The 17,092-nt window shown below is 38.8% G+C and overlaps 3 protein-coding genes across 8 annotated transcripts; 2 read left to right on the top strand and 1 right to left on the bottom strand.

Annotated features, from left to right (window-relative positions):
* Nucleotides 1-58: 58 nt before the first annotated feature.
* Nucleotides 59-4,418, top strand: LOC119984666 (26S proteasome regulatory subunit 4 homolog A-like). Its single transcript, XM_038828728.1, has 6 exons — nt 59-636; nt 1,165-1,410; nt 2,388-2,557; nt 2,625-2,841; nt 3,105-3,245; nt 3,998-4,418. Exons 1-6 carry the CDS (start codon nt 154-156, stop codon nt 4,079-4,081), a joined length of 1,341 nt encoding a protein of 446 aa, XP_038684656.1. The 5' UTR covers nt 59-153; the 3' UTR covers nt 4,082-4,418.
* Nucleotides 4,419-4,645: 227 nt separating this feature from the next.
* On the top strand, nt 4,646-8,370 carry LOC119984667 (zinc finger HIT domain-containing protein 3). Of its 5 annotated transcripts, none has more exons than XM_038828730.1 (9): nt 4,646-4,966; nt 5,127-5,158; nt 5,657-5,719; nt 6,262-6,348; nt 6,625-6,699; nt 7,395-7,457; nt 7,529-7,617; nt 7,755-7,805; nt 7,951-8,370. In XM_038828730.1, the coding sequence occupies exons 1-9, from the start codon at nt 4,893-4,895 to the stop codon at nt 7,972-7,974; spliced, it is 558 nt and encodes a 185-aa protein (XP_038684658.1). In that variant the 5' UTR covers nt 4,646-4,892; the 3' UTR covers nt 7,975-8,370. The 5 variants fall into 5 exon arrangements, with proteins under 5 accessions (XP_038684658.1, XP_038684657.1, XP_038684660.1 ...); XM_038828729.1 differs by having other exon boundaries at nt 4,654-4,966; nt 6,613-6,699; XM_038828732.1 differs by lacking the exon at nt 7,395-7,457 and having other exon boundaries at nt 4,679-4,966.
* An 828-nt stretch (nt 8,371-9,198) lies between these two features.
* Nucleotides 9,199-15,150, bottom strand: LOC119984665 (transcription factor PIF1-like). 2 transcript variants are annotated; one of them, XM_038828727.1, is made up of 9 exons: nt 14,699-15,150; nt 14,520-14,620; nt 13,600-14,428; nt 11,645-11,755; nt 11,493-11,558; nt 11,328-11,393; nt 10,476-10,856; nt 9,967-10,045; nt 9,199-9,681 (listed from the first exon to the last, which is right to left on the bottom strand). In XM_038828727.1, exons 2-9 carry the CDS (start codon nt 14,609-14,611, stop codon nt 9,674-9,676), a joined length of 1,632 nt encoding a protein of 543 aa, XP_038684655.1. In that variant the 5' UTR covers nt 14,612-14,620; nt 14,699-15,150; the 3' UTR covers nt 9,199-9,673. The 2 variants fall into 2 exon arrangements, with proteins under 2 accessions (XP_038684655.1, XP_038684654.1); XM_038828726.1 differs by lacking the exon at nt 14,699-15,150 and having other exon boundaries at nt 14,520-14,691.
* Between the last annotated feature and the right edge of the window lie 1,942 nt (nt 15,151-17,092).

Raw genomic sequence — 17,092 nt, 5'->3', positions numbered from 1 at the left:
AAGACCAGCCCATCAACACAGCCGATGGCACTTCTTCTATATCTACATCACCATATTCGCAAGAATTGCAGTGACTTCTTCACAAAGCCAACTCCCAGCTCTCTGTACCCTCTACATCTCTTACTCTCACTTTTTGATCTTCAAGTAGCGGATATGGGCCAGGGAACACCGGGAGGTCTGAATCGGCAAGGGGGACTTCCGGGGGATCGGAAATCTGACGGGGATAAGAAGGAGAAGAAATTCAAGCCCGCTGCACCACCGGCTAGGGTGGGCCGGAAGCAGCGGAAGCAGAAGGGTCCCGAGGCGGCATCGCGGCTACCAAACGTGACTCCAGTAACAAAGTGCAAGCTAAGACTGCTGAAACTTGAGAGAATCAAGGACTATCTGTTGATGGAGGAGGAGTTCGTGGCGAATCAAGAGCGGCTCAAGCCCCAGGAAGAGAAGGCTGAGGAGGATAGATCGAAGGTCGATGATCTCAGAGGTTCTCCCATGAGCGTGGGAAATCTGGAGGAGCTGATTGACGAGAATCACGCCATTGTTTCGTCGTCGGTTGGACCGGAGTACTATGTGGGGATCTTGTCCTTTGTTGATAAGGACCAGCTGGAGCCTGGGTGTGCCATATTGATGCACAACAAAGTACGGATTCTTCTTTATTCTCTCGTTTGAATTTCGTATTGTTTAATCGTTCTGGGTTGAAAATTTTGAAGTTAGAGTTTCGAATTTCTATCTGTGTTTGTCGTGCATAAACTGTTTATAGGAAGAAATTCTGGAGTAATTTATTTAATTTTTGAGCTGATAATGAGAAAGGAGTGTGGAATATCTGCTTGTTGGTTCGGGAGAGCAGTAAGGTTAATTTGTCAATTGAATAATATGAAACCTTACAGTGTTTTTTTGTATCTGATGCTCAAATCTTAGAATGCTTGCATGAGTTGTCGAAATGGAATTCTTATAAGCCTTTTGGAGGGTGTGCTATCTGATAATAAGCCTTTTGAGCCTTTAGGTTTTCTTCATAGAATTTCCAGTAGGCCTTGTGTTGCTGTGCAGTAACATATTACCCAAGGGGACAAATTTTCATTTGAGGGTTAAGTATCTTGCTGGGGCCATCAATATAGGAGAGATGTAATTAGTTTGATGTTGGGGCTTATGTTTTGTGGCAACTGGCAGGTTCTATCTGTTGTTGGGCTTCTTCAAGATGAAGTTGATCCAATGGTGTCAGTGATGAAAGTTGAGAAGGCTCCATTGGAATCTTATGCTGATATAGGTGGTTTAGATGCCCAGATACAGGAGATTAAGGAAGCAGTTGAGCTCCCTCTAACTCATCCTGAGCTTTATGAAGATATTGGCATCAAGCCTCCCAAGGGAGTCATACTGTATGGAGAGCCTGGAACGGGCAAAACCTTGCTAGCAAAGGTGTGTGTTTATATATTTATAATCTTTATGCATTGTGTTACTTGTGTGCATCACCCTTTACTCATTCGTCATGCTAACTAGTAACTACTCTATTACTCTTTCCTATCTTGGACTCTATTTTCTCTTATCTTTTTACTGGACACAAATGTAGAAACCTTTTACTAAGTAGGTCATTTTTCCTACACTTGTCTCATATTGTTATATCCATCCTTTATGGTCTATGTTGAGACTAATTGCAATTTATTGATTACTGAGCTGCAATATGGGAATTCCCTTGGTTTGATCACATTGCTGGGTTTTGAATTTATATATTATTTTACTTAAAAGGAAACAAATCTATTTCTTTCTTCTGGGCTTTGCTATATATATAATTTTATAACTTTTATGCCTATCTTCTTGAGTATAACCCCTGGCTCTGCCTTTTTCATCATTTTGATATCATATTTTTACCCCTTCCTTCTCGCTCAAAAAAAAAGTTTAAAATTACATTAACCAGTAGAATCACGTGAACTTCCCACTGGAAGTAATTGCTGAACGGTAAGCGAACTTAATTTGGTAGTTATTTTAGAGGTATGGCGTACTTCAAATAAAGTATTTTTTGCTTATACAAGCTATGGTTGTTCCTTATGCTTTTGGAGCATATGCATTGACAGAAAATTTTCCTATTATGTGTCATGTTTATCCCTGTCTTTGCTTCACCTTATTAGCTTCACTTTTTAAATCATGAAATAGAAAGATTTCTTAAGATGCCTTACTTGTGTATCATTTGTATGTTAAATGAATTGTTGTTAGGAATTTTTTTGTCATGCAAGAACGATGGCTTCCCTTTCTAACTTTTGCATGCTCGTATGATATGTGCACTTAGTCTCCCTCAGTTGTATACAGTTATTTGCTTTGTGTGAACATGACCTTAATGCAGATGGTGCTGCTTCTTGGATTTGTTATCTTCTTCTAAAGTTGATTTTTTTTTCTTGCAGGCAGTGGCAAATTCGACGTCTGCAACGTTTTTGCGCGTTGTTGGTAGTGAATTAATTCAAAAATACTTGGGAGATGGTCCAAAGTTGGTGAGGGAACTATTTAGAGTTGCTGATGATCTCTCCCCTTCAATTGTCTTCATTGATGAAATTGACGCTGTTGGCACGAAAAGGTTAGTGATGTCCTCTTTTGGTTAAAAGATGCTCTATTGGATTGTTTTTAACTATTGTGCTGTGCAGATACGATGCTCACTCTGGTGGGGAACGTGAAATTCAGAGGACTATGTTGGAATTACTTAACCAATTAGATGGTTTTGATTCAAGAGGAGATGTCAAAGTGATTCTTGCGACCAACCGAATTGAAAGCCTTGATCCTGCTTTACTTCGGCCTGGTCGAATAGATAGGAAGATTGAGTTTCCACTTCCTGACATCAAAACGAGGAGGCGTATTTTCCTGGTACATTTGGAAAATTATGTTTTTGTGATGATTTTTGAAGAAAATGAACGGGATGTTTTTTGCCTTTATTCTGAGCATATATTTCGTATTTTTGTGATTTGTGTACATTATCTACTGCCCCCCCCCGGGGTTCCCTTCCTCCTTTCCCTTTTTCTTTTGTTATTTTAAATTTGTTAAAAGGTTATTCACTTTGCCTGCGAGAGAAAAGTTTACGTCAATTTGTAACTGAGGCACCAAGTAATCTTTGTATTTATGTACTGCAGATACATACATCGAGAATGACACTGGCTGAGGATGTGAATTTGGAAGAATTCGTCATGACAAAGGATGAGTTTTCTGGAGCTGATATAAAGGCAATATGTACTGAAGCTGGTTTGCTTGCTTTGAGGGAGCGACGTATGAAGGTAAGGTCCATCCGTCCATGTGCAGATGTTTTGTCTTTGTTGGTGATAAATTTTGTTCCAAGCTCAGTTAAAATTATGCATTAGCTCATAGTTGTGCATCCAAAATAAAAAACAAGCAAAGCTACAAAAGATAGAGATAGACAAAAGTGAGAGCTGCCATGCTTTAGAACGAGTAAGTCGTAATAAAAATATCCAAATTGTATTCATGGGAACACAAGGACCAAGGAGCTTTACAAATCGTGTCTCAATGGATAAATGAATGAATAATGGATTGAAAACCACAAACCTGTCATCTCCTTGATCACAGGTCTTACAGGTTTTTCTTCTGTTGGTTGAAGATCCCTCTGGCCAATATTTATCTGCTTATGTTACTTTTTTACTTTCTAAACAATGCAAAAATATATTCTGCTCCTGTCCTCCCTTCTGATGATACCCTTGCACGCACCTGCATCAGTTTTGCAGCTTAGTGAAGTAGTGACATTAATAGGGATAAAGGAAGAATGGGATCAAATGGTCGATGTTGATTACGGATGAAAATAAATTACATTGTTTTTGAAATATTTTTAGACATAAGTTGTTTACTTTGAGATGTTATACTTCATATTATAGATTAATCATCTTTTGATACATGTTGTACTTTATTTGATATGCATTCTACAATTAATACTGAAGTATGCTCTAGCTGCATTTAGTATTACATCTTTGAAGGCTTTTTGTGGTTTAATTGCATATTTTGTAATTCTGTCCTTTAGGTGACACATGCAGACTTCAAGAAGGCAAAGGAGAAGGTCATGTTCAAGAAGAAGGAAGGGGTGCCAGAAGGCCTATATATGTGAAAAATACTCAATGTGCAATCAGAATTTCTTTTTATGCATTCCTTTTAATCTTTTGGTTAATCGATGTTTCTATATGAAGCAAACGGAGAATTTGCAAGTCATGGATCTACTCTCGTGTTATTGGACTGTAAGTTGAGCTGCTCCCATGGAGTTTTCAGCACATCAACTAGGAAGTAGGAACTAGAAAGTAGAGAAATTTATAGGTGTTCATTCTTATCAACAGGTTAGCCTGAAGCAACTCGTACGTTTTGATTCTCGTGATAGTGATTCTAATTTGTGCAACTATCTTGATGCTATAGCTTAACAAGAGCGCACTCTCTTTGGAGGTTGCAAACGATGCAAGAGCTCTATTAGGCAGTTGTAACGAATGCATTTCTTCCTTTTCTCAGCAGACATGTCCTTTTGGACAGCTCACTTCAGATGAGGAACGTATAAACCTGCTTGACAGGTTAGGTTAGTTGGGTCGAGGCTTAACGTAAATCACAGTGAAGAGGCCGTAAGCCTGTTGGCCCAATGGGCTTTTCTTTGGTTTTGCTGAGGATGGGCTAAATTTCTTCATAAAGGGCCTTGAGATGGGCCGTTTGGGCAGTAGCAGGCCAGAGGTGGGCCGAACTTCTTCAGTATTAAGAGAGACTCGGACGCATAAGCATTGCAGAAGATGTTCATGGAGCTTCCTTCCATAGGCGGACGAGGAAAGAAGTGAAGAACGCCAGTCAGTTGTATTGCTCTGTCGGAGTTTCGGTCTTCGAACGCCGTTTCTGTGGTAACTCTTTCTGAATTTCTGGTTCGGAGGTACGACTGGACGGACTGAATGGGTCCTCGTCAATGTCTAGTGTGCAATGAAGCGCAGTCCAGATACAAGTGCCCTTCATGTCTAGTTCCTTAGTAAGAAAAACAAAATTAACCCTAATTTATACTTTTCCGGCCTTTTGCGCTCGATTGCTTCTCCTTTGTAGGATCTTCGATTTGCTCCCGCGAGTATTTTGTGTTTTTAGGAATTGATTGGTTCTTCAATTACTGACTGCTATTTTTGTTTCGGTTGCAGTTGCTCTCTTGTCTGTTTCAAGAAGCACAAAGGTATCTCAATCCTATTGTTATGATTGATATTGTTATTTACGAGATTTATCGACACAATTAGCCACTCTAAAGTCTAAACTTACTGGAATTAGGTAAATGAGGTGAGGGTAAATAATCTATAATAGTTAACCTGTAATTGAATAGTGTAGATGTTATTATAAATTTGAATTATGAGATTTAAGAAGAACTATAACAGGCAATTGAATATATCAGAAAAGGATGAATTTGTACCCTGAGATAATACCATTGGCATTGAGTAGATCCCAATGTATGTAGCAACTGTATCAAGTACTTTTTGATAATCTGAATATGTCCCCCTTGTAATCTGTTTGGGTTGCACCCCCTTGGTGTGTGAATAAATTTTTCCATTCAAAAAAAATAAAAAAAATAAAACTGTATCAAGTACTAGGTGTTAGCTGCTGAATTGTAGATAATATCATTACATTCTTATTGCATGTAACCAACGGTAGCACTAACATGCTGTACACAATGTTGCAGAAACCCCTTGTAGTAAGCCAAAATCTGCTGAGGAACAACCGACTTCTATTGAAGAAAAATCAAGTATGAAGTCCGTTACCCTTGTTAATGTGGATTAACCAACATTTGTGAGTTCTGAAAAATATTGCATGATTGAACTGGTGTCTTTTACTACTTAAAGGAATGTTTATGTATTTGGCAAGGATGGAAGTGCCTTTTCGTTTATTTGCTGATATAGGAATATGGGAACTTCTGATACATTTGACTTCAACCTTTTACATAATGTATAATTTTTTGCTGACATATGATGATCTTTGTTGTAACATGTGGCCCATTAGTTGTTGCAGGGGTGCAACCTAAAGGTTACAAGTTCAATCCCTGGGAAAAAAATCTCTCAACATATTATGTGGGGGTAGGGTCTGCGTGCATTTTATTTGTCCCTGACTCCACCCACTGTGGGAGTTTTGTGGACGGGTGTTGTTTACCAATATGAAGATCTTGGTGGCTCCATTATGAAAAATCTTTGTGCTCACATATTGGCTTCCAGTTGCATTTTATGTCAACTGAACTATGGTTTCTTCACTTGAAAATTCATTATTTTTGCTTACATCATCGCAACTTGTCAGCTGGTGCTTCAGAATTGCTTGTAGAAAGGCCAGTTAGTGTCGATGAACCTGGTGAGGTGTTGCAGAAGTCCCAACTTGAGTCTATAGGTATGGTTTCATGATTAGAGGCTCAGAGCAAATTTCTATAGTCATTCTTTTTGCAATGCAATGCGTATGCCATGTTCTCTTGTAGTGTGTACAGTATGTCTTTGCTTCCATATAACAGAAGTGAATTAATATCGCAATCTGAGAAAACCTAGAAGAGAGTTTTCATAAATGACACATGATCGAAATTGAAATGCTAGTCAACCTACCCTCTCTTCCTTTGTTTGAAAATTCATTATTTTTGCTTACATCATCGCAACTTGTCAGCTGGTGCTTCAGAATTTCTTGTAGAAAGGCCAGTTCGTGTCGATGAACCTGGTGAGGTGTTGCAGAAGTTCCAACTTGAGTCTATGGGTATGGTTTCATGATATAGAGGCTCAGAGCCTCAGAGCAAATTTCTATAGTGATACTTTTCTCGATGCAATGCGATGTTCTCTTGTAGTGTGTACAGTATGTCTTTGCTTCCATATAACAGAAGTGAATTAATATCACAATCTGAGAAAACGTAGAAGAGAGTATTCATAAATGACACATGATCGAAATTGAAATGCTAGTCAACCTACCCTCTCTTCCTTTGTTTGAATTTGGGAACCAACTGTGTTATGTTTATGTGTCATTTTTTTTTGTGCTAATCACAAACCTATCTAGTCTTATTCTTTGCTGCTAGATTCTTAAAGGGGTAGATTTTAAGGAAACATGTATTTCCTTTAAACATCCTGGCTTCAAAGATAAAATGGTGAATTTGGGAAAAAAATCTAAGGCTGTTATTTAATACAATGGACAGATAATATATTTTGATTGTTGTCTTTTTAATGGTACATACTTATATAAGTGCTCCTGTTGTTACTGTAGGGTCTCAAAAACATAAGAAACAAGGCCTGAGCCAAGTAACTAAAACTGACGCATCTAATTGTACCCTTTCTGGGAGTTGAATTACTTTGTTCTGCTTCTTTTTAACGCGTCAAACTTTTATCAGTTTTCAACAAATCCCACTTGAGTGGCAGTCTTTAATCACATAACTGAAATGTGAAGGACTTATTTTGGCTTAGGACAAACATTTAAATCCAAAGTGCACTGGGGCAACGAGTCATTGACGCTGCCACAACTAGGAGGTGCAAATTGATTATTTGGTCCTTGATGTTAATAGATTGCTAAACATAATGCTTAATGTTCTTGTATGCAGCTTCTTCTAGTGAGATTTGTAACATTTTGAAGGATAAAAGCCTTCAGAAGCTCATCTGTGATATCAATTCTTCTCCAAATTCAGAAGATGTGAGTATTAGGATTTCTTCACAAACAGAAAACTCAAAAGATTTCTCTGAGTACATACTTGTCAGAAGCCCAAATGACTTTGTCCCTGCGCATGATTCCAAAAAAAAGTGCTTAATCTTGTTTATTCCTTTTCCCAGGAACTCGACAAAGCTATGAATGTGGAAGCATTTCGCATTTTCAGTGAGAAGGTATCTGCCTTAAATTGTTAAATAAGGTCAACGTGTTTAGTCTCTGTTAGCGTTGACTGAGATTTTATTGTTGCCATGACATTGTTGTCAATAAGCTGGAATGTTGTGCAATTTTAAGAAGTGCTTGGTGTCCTTATTTCTACAGATTTTGGCCAATATTGCCCCATGACTGGCTGCGGTTGTAGCTAGATGATGAAGAGTTTTTTTCGCTGTGCATCAGATGTAATTATTTACGTCAGGTAACATAGCATGGATCTGTCCAAATCATCTCAGAAGTTTTCTTCCAAGCCTGGTAAAATATCCCTTGGTTCTTAAAGTTCTTTACTGCAAGTTGGTTGTAAGATAGTCGTGGGAAGTTTAAACAGTATCGAGTGCTGGTAAATGGTAATTAGCCAAAATTCTGCACCTTAGCTTTGGCTTTGAGTCTGCTATCTTTTTTTCTTCTTTTTTTTTTGTAATGTGGAACCCACCTAGTTGTCCACCGGACAACTTGTTGGTAAATCCCAAGCCACATGGAAGATCTCGCAAATTGCGACAAGGAAAACACTCATGAGACTTGAACTCATGACCTCCTGCTTGAGCTAAGAGTTACTGCGGTCAAATTCACTATCTTAGCTAACGACCCGAAGTTTTTGACTCTGCCATCACCTTGTCCTGTTGTGCTAGTTTGTAGCAAGAATTTTCCTGTTGGAATAATGTTTGCCAAATTGCGTGATGAGGTGTACTTTGTATTTGCCAACCTGCTTTGGAAAGTAGGTGTTACTCGTCAAAAAGTGTCAGATCTCAGGTCTAACACAACGTCCCCCCCCCCCCCCGGGTAAACAAGCTAGTTTCTCTTCAAATCTTTTCTGTGTTGCAATTTCGTCTGGAGGTGCTTGAACACAGGTAATTACACTGATTATTCACTAGTCATTCATTTGGGGAAGGTATTTTACTGTCCATTGTTCATGGCTACCCTCCGTACTATAGATGGATTGGAGCACGGGTTGTGATGGATTAATACATGCCGGTGTCCATATTCTATAGTATGCTAGGACACATCAGGATAGCTGACATGCTTGCTTAAAATCACAAACAGTTTTCTTGTATACTATGATCAATGAGGAGTACAAGACAATAGACAAACGAGATGAACTGGCAATTTCTTTCAATTGCTGCGTGCAGCAGCTTTAACGTGTATAAGAATCAAAATCATGACCTTAGTCTATACGGTTTGACCCCAAGTGATTCACCATTAGATCTTTCAAAATAGGACAAATATGCGATAAATCGTGAGTGTCTCCTTACCCAGAAAACGATGGGCATAAACTGGCTTTGCCTGGCGGCATTTGTAAGCAGATAGATAGCCAACAAGAAAGTGAATGGCCGAGACGTCACCATAATCAATAGTGAATACAGTCCAAAAGGTGCCATACTTAGGTTATTCACATTATTTGTTGGTTCCTAATAAAATTCCAACCTTTAAAGCATAAACAGAAAATTAATAAATAAAACAATAAATGAGAAAGAAAAATAAATTATATAAAAACGCTACATCTCTCTCTATGGGGGGGTTATAATAATTACATGTTAGCTGTGTTAATATTTTGTATTGAGAAGCCGCTGTAGAATGTAGATCTCTTGCACTACAAAACTTCACCCTCACTTGGCAATCAGCCCAAAACTTCTACCTTCATTGCACTGGAAGCTCCATCATTAGCGCTACGTATCATTAGCTAAATAGTCATCTTGATTGGATAAGGATCCATCCTCCAAAGTGTAGAGACAGCAAGGTTCGAGAGCATTATAGAAGAGAGAGGCCTCTCCCTATACAACAGAATGCTGGAACTTGCAGATGTTGAGAAGCTTGGGGTTCCACAATCCATGTTTCACGTCCCTTCCAAAATTCAAGAAGAAAAAACAAGACCCGACCATTGAGGCTTTTGATGGAAATTGAAATCATCTTCTTTGTTTTGCATAATATCAATATCAATATCAAAGACACCAATTTATATTCGCACAGCAGTTAAATGCAAGCAATACATTAGGTTCTTAAAAAGCATCCTCCTTTGTCTGAGTTATACCCTGAAATCAGTATGGGTTTCAAGCAATAAAAGTTCATAGCATAACGATTGTGTGCTTGTCATTGCACATTGGTCACCTATTCAAGCCAGGGAAGTACCTGATTGGCGACCTTCAAGGTTTTCACCTCCCTTGCTTGTGCTTGGCTTGCTGGTGCTTGGTTCTGCCATTGGTTGATTCTGAAAAAGGGGAAAGAAGCTACCATCAATATAAACTGATATTACTGCCATAAATATTGCCTGACAATTATCCTAACAGATTGCCAAATGATGATGGGATGGGAGAAAAATGGCTTAGCTGGAGAATGAAACTGGGTGTAAATATTGATAATGTAGAGGAATTAAAGAAAAATCTCCAAAATAACTAAATCAGTCATTTCCAATATTTCTACAACTATGAATTATCAAGATATTGTTTTCTGGATTGTTGATCCTTTGAAGATAATAATTGAGACAGGAAATAGATTTTTTTGGGGTGTGAAGGCTTGTAATTTTCCTGGCAAAGCATATAGGAATTCTATAATGGCGTATAATATAAACATGGCCAGATATAATAAAGAGAACTTTTCAAGTTCTGATTAGGGTGTGGGATAAGATTTAAGATTTTTACCTGTGGTACAGGTAATTGCATCTGTTGGAGACCAAGGTACTGTTGATAAGGATCGGAAAAGTTAGGAATCTGTGGTGTATTCATATGCTGTGTGCCTAGTGGGTTTAGCATAGGATTAGGGTCCGAGGGATTGGCTGTTTGAACTCTGGATGGATCAGGAGTAGGGACAGGAGCCATATGAAAGGCTGGCATGGGGAACCTTGGACCCAAATGAGCTGCTGCAGCTGGTGTTGGAAAGGAGGAACCAGCTAAAACACCAGGAAATGGCATCAACGGTCGGTTGATGCCCATCCCCATCCCCATAGCCATCCCCATCGGCGGCATGTACTGCTGGACACCCGGAAATATCATCGGAACCATGCCACAACCCATGGACATCATCTGTAGAAATAATCATCAAAATGTGGACAGTCATAAAGATGCAGAAGTTCATAAGATAGAGTTTCATGGTCAGATTGTGCAGGTTTGATTTTTGACATAAAAAACTTTATTTATGTCCTGCATTCCTCAATTAAATTAAGCAACAATTGTTGCAACAATATCCACACTCTTCAACATAACCAGATTATAATTTCTTTTAGAAAGTCAAGCGGGGAGAGGCCGCATATTAGTTACCAAGTCTTATAAAAAATTGTTAATAATTTGTCAAAATCTCACATCTTTAGGAAGATAATAGTTAATATGTGAACCAACACCACTCTTTCTATGTTTTACATGCCAAAACGATCTAAACAGTTTTCTTGCATCAATCTTTGACCAACAACACGCCTACCCTAGATCAAATATAGTCTCATTTCGCATCCTCTGCAGCTATCCAAAGAAACATTGCATAAATACAAGAGAAAGATATACCTGCACTTGCAACTGGAGAGATTTTAAGTACTCAATTGCCTCATCCAACATGGAAGCCTTGTCCGACTGAAAGTTAAGAAAAAAGCCAAGAGGCAAATTTGTAAAACAAACAATAGAATAACTACATCATAATGAAGAAATGGTAATTCAAGTATTGTAGACAACCTTGTTGCAACGTGGTATGAGTTCTTGCAAAGCCCTCATCTTTTCATTTATCCTGTCTCGACGTCTCTGTTAAGGTATTCAATGTTTTAGGAAGGTCAACAAAATAAAAGGCCAATGTCATTGTCAACAATCATACTGATATAACCACATACCCTTTCTGAAAGGTTGTGAACTTCTGCAGCACGAGATCCAGCACGAGATCGCTTTGTAGAAGTTGATCCACGAGCTTGCTTCTTTCCATGAACAGATTCAAACTCAGCATCCTTCAACAAGAAAGCTATAGTAATTGAACTTGAAAAAAGATTAAAGCTCACGAATAAAGAGATATTTTACGTTAAATTTTCCCCCAGAAAAGATAACTAATAGCACCATGCAAAAACCACCATGTGCAACCACCATTTTCTTCCCACGCACAGCCACCATAACTTGTGGTAGTAATTTTGGCTTGACTCTTACCTAAAATATACTTGGGCACTAACAGAATCCAATATTGATACATCGGATATTTGGATCCATTTCATAAGTTTTTTATCTAAAGTTTATATTCTAATTCCTGCTTTAAAGTAGATGTAGCACTCACGATGTGGGTTTTTCTGGTCTACAGTTATCCAAGGATGTTAAACTTAAAAGTAATTATAGGCTACTTGGGATTGTGATATACTGATATGATAAAATCCTGCTTGTTCTGATAACCAAATGTTTTGTTGCCAAAACCATGCCCATTTTGCATAGCATGTAACCTCTTGCTAAAACTCAAACAAAAAGGATAGCAACCTTCTATTTTATTTATTAAATTTTCGATTGTCACTTTTGGCTTGGCTTCTCCAACATCTTTTTTAGAATTTGTGAACAGACATGTGACTGTAAACATTGACCAAGACAACCGAAATAACGAATCCCACACAACACAACAAGCACTCCTTGCAATGTGATCAACCATCAAATACATCTCAACCAACTTGCCATTACTTCAGATAATTGGATATCAGGCAAACCCGTGAGTTCTACCAGTCTCACTCTACCCATTAAGACTTAAGTCGTCCAATCTCTATCATTGACAAATTCGTCCCAGATTCATTACTCTGTTATGGGGCATATGTGACCGCATTTAATTTTAGCCCAAGGCCTGTCCCATATAAAAAAATTTAAATCTCCAAATAATAGATAGATCATAGAATGCTACGAGTTATAAAAGTTGAAAGAAATCATCACCAAATTAATTATCTCCACCTTATTGATGTCTCTACAATGCTACCTAATTAATTAATGACTACCTTCTCAAAATTGCTTCAAATGATACATTTTCCATACAACACAGCTGCCCAAAAGATTTCATCCAACAAAAGAAGTACCCTTTCTCGTTTTGACTTCATACATTCATTTATTAGGGACTCCAAGCATTGTAAGCCTTGCAGCTGCAGCTAGCATTTGAGCTTCAAAGACTCCTTTTAACTCAGGCAAACCACAAATGTGTCTGATGATCTTCTCCGCCCTCCGGGCTATTTTTTTGTACATCAGTCCGTTAAACCATTATCAATTTCAATCTCTAAACCATTATCAACTTCCATCTGAATTGAATCAAGACAAAACTATCACTGTGAACCCCATGCCTTATGTTACTTTAGATAAAAGACTGAAAAAAAGAAACTATTATAAGATTCTGCATCAAAAGCTAACAGACAAGCAGGTGATGGGACGAGGAAACCATTCCCGTGATACGCGACATCAATAGGATCATAAATCATCACCATCCCCCCAATCTTGTGCATTAAGGACCACCAATAATCTAATCATCCACCACTCATCATCACCGACTCTACCGTACACGTGGCGAGCCCAATAGGGGAACACGACCACCACATACACGGACACCCTCCACCGCGCTGACGTTCAAACACTAACCCACTTGCACCGCAAACCAAGCGCAAAGCTACTGGACTCGGAATTGAAGTTTATCCCTAGTATAAAAAAAAGCTAATAGTGCACACGATTACCAACGCAAACCAAGGCGCACAATAGCCTAGGCTATTAAATGATGATAAAAACGGAAAATTACTTTTAACTCACGAAACTTAAAATTAACAGTGATGGTAATTTCTTAACTCACCTCGCTTTCACCGCATTCAGCCTCTTCGCCTTCTCTGCCCTTCCGCTTCCGGTCCTCCGCCGCCGCCGACTTAAGAGGGGGTAAATCGGCACTGGCGGTTGAGCCACTAGGAGACGACGTTAGGGTGATATCAGCACACGTTAAAATCTTGTCTCTAGTGTCGGTATTTCCACCGCCAGAAGCAGAGGGATATGCCGCCGGTTTGGCGAGGCTCATGAACTCGCCCCTATAGTTAGCGTCCAACGCGTCTACCGTACTCCTTGCCACCTCGGGTGCCGTAAGTTGGTGGCTCGCCGCAGGTGCATCGCTAGAGTCCACTATCGCTGTCTCCCTCAAAACGGTTTGCTTTGAACTGGACGGTCCCGGCGATTCCACTGCCCTCGGCCGATTATGCCTCGAGAAGAGAGAAAAATTCTGCACCTCAGCCCTACGTGGAGGTGGTACAGGCGGCCTCTGCGGTGCAGCAGTCGCCATCTGCTCCGGCCTGGGCTCTGGATTCTGATTTGTGCCTACGGCGACGGGCGTAGTATTGGCAGAGCTGGTGACGCAAGGGGAAGGATAGAGGAGATCCGTGCAGAAATCTTGGTCGAAATTCGAATCATGGAGAGGATAATGAAGCCAAGCGGCCATCTCGTCCTCTTGCATAAATAGGTGGTGTTGTTGCTGTTCTTCTTGCGGGGGTCGGTTCTCACGTGCCGTCGAAGGCTCGGCGGGGATCACCGCATCGCCAAATTTGGACGGTTGAGATTTCTTGAGAGACTTCTGTGTTTGGTTCTGCATAACAACTTGGCCGTTTTGCCATAACAGTTCCATGATCTCGTCCTCAGGCCTGTTAATAAAAAGTGAACGCGACAAACAAATTTGCTTTCACCGATCAAAAATTGAAAAAGAAAATGAGAAGATAATGACAAGAAGCTGACATGGCTGATCTCTTCGGACGAGCTAGGGCTGAAGAAGTAGTGGCGATAGAGTAGTCATCGTCCATTTCGAAATCGGGAACATAGTGATTCATTCTTCTATTCTGCAAGGAATCCATAGAAGTGAAGAAAGAAATTCATACAGGAATCACGAACAGAATCAAAATGAGATTTGAACTCACCGGACACCAGTATTCAATCTCAAGAAAATTAAATCGACACTAGTATTTGTGCATAATCGGATGCGAACCAAACAGCATGTGAAAGATGAAAGAACAACTGTTAACGCATATCTTCCATAGCTGAATACGGCACAACACGCACAGCTTTGACGCTAGAGTATCCTTGGATTCAACTGTTAACGCATGTCTTCCATAGCTGAATACAGCACAACACGCACAGCTTTGACGCTAGAGTATCCTCCGATTCTCGTACTTACAGTTAGAGAGAGAGAGAGAGAGAGAGAGAGAGAGAATCTCTCTTATCTCTGAGAAAAACACTGAGGGAGTCTGGGAAAATGAGGGAGACGGGGGAAATCTGGGTTTTGGTGTGCGGGGGTCTGCTACTTTCTTTTTTTTACCATTAGCGTCTGTACAGTACTGCTCCTCTTTCCTAGCCTCTGGTGTTGATGGCAGAGCCCGTAGAGCACCTGCATCAGTTTCTCTTAACAGATTCCCTAAAATACAGACAAAATGTCACTTTCCCCTATTTTACAGATTCCCTATCCAATCAACACTGCATCAGATTACCTATCATATTCTCTATTGCATTAAAATAATATTTATTTTCTTTCCTTTATTTATTCTATTCATATAAATTACTTCTATTTAAAATAATAAATTAATTACATTTAAAACAATATATTAATTAAAATAATAAATTAATGTTATTAAAAATTAGAGAAAAAATTTGAGGAGAGAGAAAGAATAGAGAGAAAAAGTGAGGAGAGACAGAGGAGAGAGAAAGAGATGAGAGAAAAAATGAGGAGAGACAGGGGAGTGAGAAAGAAGAGAGAGAAAGGAGTGAAAAAGTGAGGAGATGAGAGAGAAAGAGATGAGTGATGAGAGAGAAAGAAGAGAGAGAAAGAAAGGAGTGAGGAGAGAGTGAGGAGTGAGAAAGAGGAGAGAGAAAGAAGAGAGAGAAAAAGTGAGGAGAGAGAAAGGAGTCAAAATGTGAGGAGAGGAGAGAGAAAGAGATGAGAGAGAAAGAAGAGAGGGAAAGAACGGAGTGAGGAGAGAGAAAGAGTGAGAAAGAGAGGAGGGAAAAAATGAGGAGAGAGAAGAGAGGAGAAAGTAAAGTAGTAAAAAATGTTATTTTATGTTTAGGGAAGTGAATAGTGGTTCTCTAGATGTAGGGAACTACTGTTCATATTCTGTAAAATAGGGAACCTCTAGGTAATCTGATGCAGAGCTCTATTTTGACAAAATCTCTATAATCTTTCCCTATTTTACAGACAGATTCATGTTTAGGTAATCTAATGTGAATGCTCTTAGATAATTGCGTTATGTGAAATTTATTATTATTTTTTTTTATAACAAGTGGCTACTGCTGCTCATAATGTTTTCAACGATACAAGTTTGTCTTTTTAACATCTGATATAATATTAAACTCGAAATTTTAGATTCATATACAGAAGTTTTTTATCTGATGATAAAATAAATTGAACGAAAGCCAAACGTGTGACATTAAGAGTATTGTTAACAATGTAAATTGAACTTAAGAACTTCCAAAACCATACGATTTAACCCCAAAGAGATTTAATGCCTAGACTATACATACAAAAGTTTATCATCTGACAACATGATAAATTGTGTCAAAACTAAATGTGTGGACATAAGAATATTGTTACCAATGAAGATCAAACTTAGAACATTCTTAAACCATACGATTTGACCCCAAAAAGATTCAATCATCGTGCACAAGTGGTTAACAAAGTGGTAGTGCTATCACTGCTGCTCATAACTTTGTCCTGACACTGCTACTCTTTACCTTAAACATGATCAATCATTAAAAAAAAGGAAAGAAAAAAAAAACACACATGATCAGTCTTCAGCACCAAAAGCCATTGTTTTTTTTTTTTTTTATTCAGTCACCAAAATCCAGTATTGGTGCATACGATATATATCTAACACCTGGATTAAGGTATTATTTATTGATTAGTATATTGAGTTAGGATTTTAGTTGAAGTCAAGGGGGTTAGGGTCTCTGCTGCTGCAAGATCATGCCTAATTAACAAGCAAGATTTGTGGATAATGTTTGGAATCTAAGGCTTAAAATAATCCCAGATTAATCATTTGCCCAGTAATTACCAATTAGTTTATTAATCAACGAATAAATAATGGATAAAGATAGAAACACAAATTAAGGGTGTTAGGGAGATACGGTGGGTCCAAATGACCAAAGATTAGTGTGTGTGTATATATAGGAGATCACAGCAGTTGAATGGTAGATGCGATAAGGACATTATTTGTCTAGTTAGTGGTGCATATGCAATGTCCCTCTAGATTGAGGCATCAAATATGTAAGTACTAATAATTTCTTCACCAAGAAACTTTCATCTCTCTCATCATTGCTTA

Source organism: Tripterygium wilfordii, chromosome 18 (assembly GCF_013401445.1).
Source record: "Tripterygium wilfordii isolate XIE 37 chromosome 18, ASM1340144v1, whole genome shotgun sequence".
Lineage (NCBI taxonomy): Eukaryota > Viridiplantae > Streptophyta > Magnoliopsida > Celastrales > Celastraceae > Tripterygium > Tripterygium wilfordii.
Note: the sequence above shows the minus strand (reverse complement) of the source record. Positions and strands in the feature narration are given on the sequence as shown.

Coding starts and splice junctions, on each gene's coding strand:
- LOC119984665 (XM_038828726.1), bottom strand. CDS start 14,635: ATGGATTCCTTGCAGAATAGAAGAATGAATCACTATGTTCCCGATTTC. Junction 11,559..11,644: donor TTCACAACCTTTCAGAAAGG/GTATGTGGTTAT, acceptor ATACCTTAACAG/AGACGTCGAGACAGGATAAA. Junction 10,857..11,327: donor CTCTCCAGTTGCAAGTGCAG/GTATATCTTTCT, acceptor TTATTTCTACAG/ATGATGTCCATGGGTTGTGG.
- LOC119984667 (XM_038828729.1), top strand. CDS start 4,893: ATGGGTCCTCGTCAATGTCTAGTGTGCAATGAAGCGCAGTCCAGATAC. Junction 5,159..5,656: donor CTGTTTCAAGAAGCACAAAG/GTATCTCAATCC, acceptor ACAATGTTGCAG/AAACCCCTTGTAGTAAGCCA. Junction 6,700..7,394: donor GTTCCAACTTGAGTCTATGG/GTATGGTTTCAT, acceptor ATTTTGGCTTAG/GACAAACATTTAAATCCAAA.
- LOC119984666 (XM_038828728.1), top strand. CDS start 154: ATGGGCCAGGGAACACCGGGAGGTCTGAATCGGCAAGGGGGACTTCCG. Junction 2,558..2,624: donor GACGCTGTTGGCACGAAAAG/GTTAGTGATGTC, acceptor TGTGCTGTGCAG/ATACGATGCTCACTCTGGTG. Junction 2,842..3,104: donor CGAGGAGGCGTATTTTCCTG/GTACATTTGGAA, acceptor TATGTACTGCAG/ATACATACATCGAGAATGAC.